At 40.1% G+C, this 9560-nt stretch overlaps 1 protein-coding gene across 2 annotated transcripts in view; it reads right to left on the bottom strand.

Moving 5' to 3' along the window:
* Positions 1-8280, bottom strand: part of CCT8 (chaperonin containing TCP1, subunit 8 (theta)) — a 9960-nt gene extending 1680 nt beyond the window's left edge. Inside the window, exons 1-12 of one of the 2 annotated variants that reach the window (XM_010160624.1) lie at positions 8194-8280; positions 7477-7556; positions 6072-6221; positions 5621-5801; positions 4862-4923; positions 4022-4159; positions 3412-3590; positions 2377-2443; positions 2209-2296; positions 1991-2106; positions 689-760; positions 296-460 (exon numbers count right to left, since the gene is read on the bottom strand). In XM_010160624.1, coding sequence (XP_010158926.1) covers positions 296-460; positions 689-760; positions 1991-2106; positions 2209-2296; positions 2377-2443; positions 3412-3590; positions 4022-4159; positions 4862-4923; positions 5621-5801; positions 6072-6221; positions 7477-7554 — 1296 coding nt within the window. In that variant the 5' untranslated portion in view covers positions 7555-7556; positions 8194-8280. The remainder of the gene's footprint in view (positions 1-295; positions 461-688; positions 761-1990; positions 2107-2208; positions 2297-2376; positions 2444-3411; positions 3591-4021; positions 4160-4861; positions 4924-5620; positions 5802-6071; positions 6222-7476; positions 7557-8193) is intronic. The other variant, XM_010160631.1, reaches the window with a different exon arrangement.
* Between the last annotated feature and the right edge of the window lie 1280 nt (positions 8281-9560).

Below are 9560 nucleotides of genomic sequence, written 5' to 3'. Positions count from 1 at the left end.
ATATTCTCTCTTCAGAAAACCTTAATTCCTAATCCATTAGCAGGAAGACAAAAGTAAGTAATTACTGAAGACCTACTCTCCATCGCGTTCGTTCAGTATCTCACTTCAGCCACTACGTGAGACTACCACACCACCCCGAGTTTAACTGCTCGCTGATGGCAAACACCCACCTCAGTATCACAGTTCTAAGGAGCTGCTGCTCTAGACTTAATCTACAAATACTTCACACCGCCACAAGTACTTTTAAATAGGACCCCGGACTGCAAAGCGCCAAGAAGCGCGGGAGGCTATTTACCTCAATATCAAATCCGACATTTTTGTTCCCTTCCTGATGCACAGCATAGAGTTTGGAGATGACCTCATTAGCCTTCACTCCCGAGTTCTCTGCCAGTGCTCGAGGAATGGCCTCAAATGCCTCAGCAAACTTCTTGATGGCATACTGGTCGAGCCCTGGACAGGTCTGAAGCGAAGTTAAAAGCCACGTCAGCATTTCAAAAAACGCGAAGAAGGGCAGGTATTTTCCCAAACGTTTCTTACTGATTTATATCTATTAATACACCCCCGTATTTTGGTATGAAGATGCATACATACTGGTTTGCAAGTCACAGACATATTTAAGTACGTATCATAGAATCATACATGTGCGTGTGTGCGTATAAAAAGAAGCCCGAAAGCCCACGTGCTGTACCTCTCCGTAAGATGTGATCTGCTTGGCCAATTCGATCTCTGTTGCACCACCGCCAGGGACAAGACGTTTATCCTGCGAACAGATCGTCCCAAAACGCAAAGCTTTGCTTAAAACACCGCATCAATTTCTGCTTTTTCGAATTTAGTGTCTCTCAAGAAGAATGCAGTAGAACTGCATCCCACACGGACTTCCTAAGCACTCGCTTCAGATCAAACATACAAGAGCAACTGACCACGATTTACTCATTCATTCCAAACATCTTTGAAGATAAATAGCTGCTTTTGTAAAAAGCAAAATAATAATGCAGTAGGCTTTGTGTTTGGGGTTTGCGGTTGTTTCTTTACCAAAAAAAAAAAAAAAGTAATTTCAACTCTTATTAGTAAGCTAATTCCTAGATTTTCTCATCTTTTCCATTAACTTGTCAGGAAATAGCATGCAGGAAACTCATCTACTGTACATTAAGTTGAATATGTCAGTGGGTACTTAAAGGTGTTGGGGTTGTCAGTTTGGTTTGTTTTAATTTAATAATTTTTTATATCCTTTGGCAAACCAGCGTTCACTTAAGAACTCCCAGTCTTCAAAACTGACAAGTAATGATCATAAATCCCAAGTTCGGACCACTCCTGGAGACAGGGCACAGCCTGTGGCTGTTTCTGTACTCCAAATCAACATGCGTGTGTTGGTGTGCACAGGGCATTAAATGTCAAAAAAAAGTTTAACATTTTTTGCATGCCACCTTCTGAGTAAACACACAAACATTTGCTTTTGCATTTAAAAAAAAACAAAGTAAAGCAGAATATTCAAGCCTACAAAAGCTGTTCAGAAAAAAAGCCTCGGAAAAGCCGAGTTCTTCCACCTATGAAGAGGATCTATGGTATGTGGAATCAGCGTGTCTCGTCACCAGCGAGCTAGAAGTTTAGTCTGCAACCAGAGAGTTTCTCCTGATCCCCAGTGACAAACAAAGCTACCTAGCTCTTCTTCTGTGCCTGGTTTCCAAGGAATGTTACTAAAGAGGCAACAAAGGGCTGACTGCCATTAGAAAGTGGTAAAACTGATCTGTCTTCAAGAACTCGCCTTACTATGGAAAACCGAGTGCAGTGCTCGCTGAGCAGCACCTCTGACGTACACTGTGCTCACAAGGATGTCGGCAGCAGCCTCCTCTACACCCCAAGAAGGCTCCTAAGCCAACAGTGTAAATATCCGCTACAACCCTGGCAGCGAACGAGCACAGAGCAAGCCCAAGTCTGGCCTCAAACCGATCCACAGCTCCGTTTTGGTAACTGAAGTGTTCTGGTTACTCACCCTTGTGAGTACTTTGAAAGTATTTACGCCATCATCCACCGCTCTCTCTATGTCATCCATCAGATTGTCTGTGGATCCACGAATGAGTATAGTGGAAATGGCACCATCCTCCTTCTCTGTTCAGACAGACACGTGCGTTACCGTATTAAGTTTGTCAGATGCAAAACACATCGAGCTTCTACGAGAGCAGCATGAGGAGTCCTACAGAACATACGTACCGTGCTTAAACACAACAACTTGGGTGTCCCCGACCTCCGACAAATACACGCTATCGCAGTGACCCATTTCTTCTAGAGTAGGGGGAGTCTGGAAAGAAAAACAAGGGTCAAGAGGTCAACCTGCTCATCAGTTCCCTCCCTTCTGCTGCTTATCTGAGAACTCCGTACCAGTCTGGGTAGGGCTGTTGCACCAACGGTTTTGCAGAGTCTTCTCAGATCCCACTTTGAGTTCAACCTTTAAAAACAAAGAGAGTCTTTCTAGTAGCAAGTTTCCAGAACCCATGTTAACACACACAAGTAAGTATTCTGTTAACTCGGCAGCATTTTGCAAGCTAATGACATCTATCAACATTTACTGCATCAAGTTATCAAATCCACTCATCTATTTTTTCCGAGTTGTAATTACCTGTTTTCAGCAATGCTATGTAAAGACTGTTTTCTAAGAATCTAAAGACAAGTAGTTCAAATACATGGGAATTATCAAACTTCATCTTCTAGTGCATAATGCTTGGATTAATCTTTACACACCTCTATCATAATCGCTCTTTGTCATGCAAGAGCTTCAGTACCACGCTCCATTTCCAGAAGTTCAAACCTTCTGGACGCCACCGACAAAGTTACGGCTGTCAACAAAGCTTTTCGTGTGAGATGTGAGAGCTGCTGCTAGTAACGTGACTTAAGGCATGTTTGTACATCCCTGAAATAGATTCCGCAGACCATCATTGCAGGTAAGATTAACTTATTCCCACAAAAATGACAGAAAAGCATTACAAGTGAGTTCTTCCATCTACAGAGACGTTGGTGACACACGCAGGCGTATCCCATCATTGATAAAAAGCATCACACAAAGACTGTGACCAGGAAGAAACATTATGGTAAAGTCTTATATGCCTTTTAAGGCCACATCCCTCTCTTACTAGATCCAGAGATGTTGATGTTCTTGATTTCAGTTGTGCTATCAAGGCACTTAAACCAGAATAACGGTACCATATACACAAGTTACTCCCCAGTTAGCTGTCACATACAGGTGAAATGCTACCAACCTATGAAACAACCAAACTGCAGCTCAGGTTTTGATCCACTAGAAAAATGAAATAGTCTGTGGTATTTTGTTTCTCATTCCCTCGAGAGAAAAGAGACAATATGGCACGTACATTTCATAAACCTGGTAGATCAAACGTTTTTATGCTCTCTACTACTCACCTGACTAACATGAGGTTGTATTTGTTGGCATAGTGAAGTGCCATGTCTGCCACTTTGCCACCTGCTACTACTACATTTACACCGCTATCAGCGATAGCTTTGACTTGCAAATCCATTAGATTTTCTTCTCCCTTACTGAAGTTCATCAGTTCTTCAGCATTCTTTATGAGGACGGTGCCCTAGTGAAACACACGCACACTGTTAGCAATTCAGCGTTAACTACAGGCCTACAAGTTTCTGACAAACCATTTCGCCTCCCAGCCTATCCGTAAACCTCAAATCATCCCACTGTATAATACTGCCAACCCTTCCCAGGCAATGGAGTAAAACAAGCCAAAAAAAGAGCAATTCTAGGCAACCTTGATGTTCAAATGTTCTAGCACACAGTTTGGTACGAGTAACTCAAAACCAGCGACGACTCCTCAACCCCCAAAATCCCATAAAGCAAAAATTAGGTTCAGACATATTCTATGAACTTTTTTAAACGAATGAACTCAGTATCAACAAAAATACCTCAATCACGAAGTGTCAAGAATATTTACAGTGAAGTCTAAAAATAAGAGCACATGAGCATAAACAGATATCTAACTTATTTTGAGCTGCTACATACCTTAGTTTCAGTTATCATACCATCAAAAGGGCAGGAATACACAGCTATTTTTGCATCTTTGACAGAAGTAACATCTCCTTCAGTTTCTTTTTTAAAAACCATGCCATGCAGTACCGAGGAAGCAGAAATACCAGCACCCTGAAAGGAAAGAAATGGAACGGGGAAAAAAGTCGTATTATTGATCATTTAGTGTCAAAAAGCTGCGCTGCTGTTTAAGAAAAGCAGTGCTTGCGTTCACCTGAACATAGCAACCTAAGTTTTCATTGCAGCACAAAGAAAGAAGAGTTAAGCTCACTCAGTGACACCAAATATTGTCTTACAGGTTCCCAATTTAAGGTTAGTTGGCGGTCCAACTGTGACAATCATTTTCTGGGCTCAACCTGTCACGTATTTGGGGGGGGTGTGGAAATCACGAGGAAATTTATGGTAGATATAAAAATGTTCCAATCCTACACACCACACTGAGGCCTAATGTCCCACTGACAAAAAGAACAAAGATGAGATCGCTACGTTTCTGCCAGCCTGCACCTTGGCCTAATCTCATGACTGCTTCTACAAAGATGCTGTGTTAATGTATTAAGCATTAATGGATTAAGAGATGTTAGCTTAATGTATCTGACTTAGTGTAAGCTCCCAATATTAGTGATTTTCATTACTGAAAGCTGCTACTGGGTACTAAGTAGGGAATGTAAATACCAAATTCCAAAACTTTTAATGCATGTTACAGCACAACAGAGATTCAAACAGAAAAGGCACTTTCAAAGTCCAAAGATCTAAAAATTAACTTTCAATAAACTGTTTACCTTAATAATACATGAAAGATAGTTACTTCCAACTTACCACAATCTTGCACACTCTGATATTATCAACGTTGAAATGACCAGAATCAGGAAGAATAGAAACTGTTTGGGGGAAAAAAAAATTTGTCTTGCTTAATGAATAATGTAGAACAGTGACACAATAAATAATGCCTGGAGATTTTTCTGTAGTACTAAAATTCAGTGGTTTGAGATGCCTGCCTAAATCTAAGGCAATTATAATCTAATAATCTGCATCAAGAGAAATTTCAGTTTTACAATGCAGAAATAGGAAAGCAACATCTACTCAGGCTGCTGAGTTAAATTTAGTCCAAATATACATTTACGCATGTACATTCAGGAGTGAAGTCTGACCCAGACTATTTCGAGAACACACTTAAACTAGACATGCAAGTTTCTTCTTGGAAATCTAAAGGGAGAAAGCAACAACTCAACCAGTGTCTTGCTTTCGCTGTTCTGTGGCTGAGACTAGTAACAGCTTATCTGAAGTGTAATACATCTTCCTAATGATAAGAGGAAGAAAGACGGGTTTCTGGTTCCAACAGACTAGAAAGCTATTTCTATGAACGCTTAATAGAAAACAGACCTTTTCTGGGCCACAATACCAATGAAGAATTCAACACAAGAAAGGTTATACTGATTTCAGAGGCTAAAGCATTCCATCCAGTTCAACACGGTAACTAACCGTGCCTTTTATCCTGCACGAAGACATCAGTAACCATCACAAGCAACCCTACTCAGTTCTTCAGATGCATGCACACATCTGCTCTTGTCCACTTACCACAGGCCTGAGCAATAAGCTTTGCCAAAAAATGTTCGTTGCCGTATTGTTTGCTCATCACTGAAGTGTGCAACAAAGATGCCACCTCTTCAACATCTCGAAGGTTCTTTGCAGAACAGCACACCAGGTCAGGAAGAATTTCTAGGGCTTTCTTGCAAGCCTTATCATATCCTTCAATCACCTGTGCAGCAAAGAATAAATTTTTATGACACCACTTCACCAGCATTCATTCTGCTTATCTCTCCTTTCAAAGGGACACAAAACATTAACAAATGCAAAAGCTTACAAGGGAAACAAGCAATCATAAGCAGCAAAACACAGACTGTTCTTCATACACCTCCATCTAAAAAATCAGTTCAGAAGGAAGCAGACACAGTATTATGAGCCACAAACACTGACCAACAGCACTGTGAATTCAAGCTATGTGAACTGTAATAACAATGTAACTTGCCTCCGAGACAGATAATCCCATTCTCAGGAGGTCTTCCGCTAACTCCAGAAGAACTCCAGCAAAAACAAGGACAAAGTTTGTTCCATCTCCAACTTCCTGCTCTTGCATGTGGGAAGCCATCACAAGCATTTTTGCAGCAGGATGCTGGACCTTTAAAAGAAGTTACACATCTCAGTTACTAACATCTCACCTGGACTACAGCTCCAGGTTTTTCTGTGCATCAGGTATAAACTCTCTTATTTTAAACCGTATCTAAAAATACTAATAATGCACAAAATAGGAAAAGAAAGCAGCACAGATTATCTTAATTAGCTAACTTCCCTAACAAGCAAAAGTACAAACATATATGGTAGAAAACCCACAGAGAACTGAACATTCCCCCTACAACATGAATTAGACATCCTTGATATAGATTCTGTGCTACCTTTACAAGATGCAGTGGCTTCACAAACAAGCTCTGCAACAGGAAAGCAGCCTGAAATATAGATCTTCCAGCTGAATTCATATGTTTAACTTACAGTTGCTGTCTAAATTAAACTATAATTCCAGTAGTTTGGTTTGGGTGGTGTTTTTTTTTTCTTAAAGATTGCACTTTTCCTTTATTTTAATGAAATGCAATAAAAATGCTGTATATTTAACTATAATTAGAGCAGTTGTCTTTTTATCCCAGAAAGTAACATGCAAGACTCATGAGATTAAGGAGCTCGTCTGCAGATTATTTTTTAAAATCAGAACTGAGACTTCCACAGTTACTCTACTTACACCAAACACTAACACAATGCATTAAGTAAGGAAATAATACTATTTTTACCATTAAGTACAGAATTCAGTAAAATATGATTTGTGTTGTGATACAAATATGAATTTGGTAGTAAAAGTTAGGACAGGTCAGTCTTTCCACACTTCTACTGTATTGACAGGAGAATGCTGCTACATGCTCAGCTGCTTAAATCCAACTAACATATTCTAAGCAGACAGGAGAATGTGGCAACCACCAGCACTGGGAGATTAACACAACAGCTATTTCATTCCGGGTTTTCCAAACACTGTGTTGTCTAGACGTACCCTCTTCTAAATCTGCACTGTTTGGGGGAAAAAGAGTAAGCAATTATTAAGCACCTCCTACAACTACTTAACGCTGATTTACAAAAGAGTTCTATTCTGGAACTCCAACTCTGGGGGTTGGAACTAGATGATCTTTAACGTCCCTTCCAACCCAAACCATTCTGTGATTCTATGTAGCTCACTGACTTTACTCAAATCCAGTGAGAAGTGATTTACAAAATGACACAGGTAGATCATCTGGCAGGGCAACGTGTATTCCTTATTAACATTCAGAACCATAGCAGCCCATGAGCAGAAACACTAGTTCATGACTGACATCTTCTGAAGCAGGAAAACTTACCTCCAGCTCTCTCAAGATAGTAGCAGCGTCATTTGTAACAAAAAGTTTCTCCAGTTGATTGATAACCATTTTGTTCATTCCTAACATGGGGGAAAAAAATTAAAGAATCATTCATGAGGCAAACATTTTGTACACAGACGTTGTTTCCTACCTTTCAGGCATATCTTACACATTAAAATGTTAGCCCTGTTTATAATTAAAGAACCTAAAATATTTTTGCAAAATAATGCTTGGAAGTTATCAATAATTTATGAATAAGCAGTCTTCTCTTCAAAAACATTAGTACATAATTTAATTAACTAATACTAGAGAACGCTTTTTGTCTTGGTATAAACCATACCATGTCCGGTCAGATATGCTAATTGTGACTTTCTACTAAGTTAGTGATTTTCATTTTTGTAGGTCTGCAGTAAGAAAGCAAAGAGAATACAGTAACTGGTATAAAAACCTGGCACAGGCAGCTGCATTCCGCTTAACTCAAGAACTAACCAAAGTCTGATCTGTACAGTCACAAAGACTATAGTCAAAGTTCTAGAGCAAATCCAGTGTGCTTCCTCAAGAAACAAACAGTTGCTCCTTTGTCATGGTAGGTTTAGCCTTCAAACATAATATTTTGGTGTTGGAACTAGATGAGCTTTAAGGTCCCTTCAAACTCAAACATTCTATGATTCTACGATTTTGCTCAAAAACACTACAATAATTTTAGGATTTATTTACCATTTGGTCCATAAGCTGTACGGGTGGTTTGAGCAAGTTCTTTGCATGCCTGGATGTTCCTGTAGACAGCTTCTTCTAGTCCTGAATAATGCTAAAAAGAAAAGCGTTCAGCTCAGAATTAGGCTTACTAACAAAAAAGAGGGATTAACTAGTCATTTCTCATCAAAGCAGCAACAGTCTATAGAGTGCATGATAGTTTTAAATTCATTTAGATTTGGTCTTTCACTTCAAGTTTAACTGGAAACTAAACCTTACCCAAAGACAGTAAGAGAAGAACTACTGTGTACTCCTTCTCAACTAGGCAGCTCAGGAGGCACAGTAAGTTTCCAAACAGAATATTTGATTGGTGACTCAATTTTCAATACAGTTTGTATCTCTTAAGTCTTCCAAAAATGTCAGTGGCATGCCAAAGGGAAACTGAAAATAACTAACACTGGATTGGAGAGGAGCAAGAGTTTTGTGAGCATGTGGGTTTTGCATATGCTTCCTTACTCTCAACTTTGTATTCCACAAAAATAACTGAACTCAGTTCTACATTCAATTGTGCGGTTTGAAAATTCAGAAGCAGAATAATTCATAAAATATATCAGACCAGCTTCAGTTTGAAAGCCTTAAGAAATGGCGGGATCACCAGAAAGAGCCTTAAGAAAGGGCAGAGTAAAGCACATGGGAGAGGTACTCTGTAAATACCAAACATCTCAGAATGCCAGCTGCCTCCTTGTTTTGTAAAAGGCAGCTCTTGCTATTCTGGCCTTGAATTCTCTATTACAGAACCAGCATCTAAGCCACTTTGTTTCCCTCCTCTCCCCCCCCTGGCCCTGACATATGCCATTCTTTGTCTCCAAGGAGGATTCTGGAAAAAAAAAAAAAACCAACCATAAGACAGCTCTGTGAGTTTTTAACTTCACATTCCTTTCTCTTAAGTAGTACCAACCAGAAAGTTTATTCTGTTATGTCCCCTGGAATTAAAAAAAAAAAAAAAAGCTTGCTTTCTGTCCACTCTTTCAAAGAAAGCTTCTGCTTTATCAGGCAGTCTTGGCTGCTACAAAAATGTACATTATGTTAACGTTAAATACAATGAAATTAACTTTATAAAAAGGCAATATATGGAAAATATTATGCTCCTCTATATAATTTTCTTACGGGCAGCGTAACAGGAAGAGTGAAGGAATACACATGACAAACGGGACACTTCTGAACCCCTAAATCGCTAGGCCCCGGTTGGATTCCGCAGACCAGCGCCAACAAAAGCTCTCCAACCAAAACGCCTTCCTGACACCGCCCTCAGAGCGAAGGCACAGCTCGGGAGCCCACCGAGCACCCCCCGGAGCGGCGAGAGGCAGAGGCGGCGCCTGCGGGCTCGGGGC

The sequence above is a fragment of the Eurypyga helias genome, unplaced genomic scaffold (genome assembly GCF_000690775.1).
Source record: "Eurypyga helias isolate BGI_N326 unplaced genomic scaffold, ASM69077v1 scaffold19700, whole genome shotgun sequence".
NCBI classification, from domain to species: domain Eukaryota; kingdom Metazoa; phylum Chordata; class Aves; order Eurypygiformes; family Eurypygidae; genus Eurypyga; species Eurypyga helias.
The sequence above is the reverse complement of the archived record's forward strand: the minus strand, read 5'-3'. Positions and strand labels throughout refer to the sequence as shown.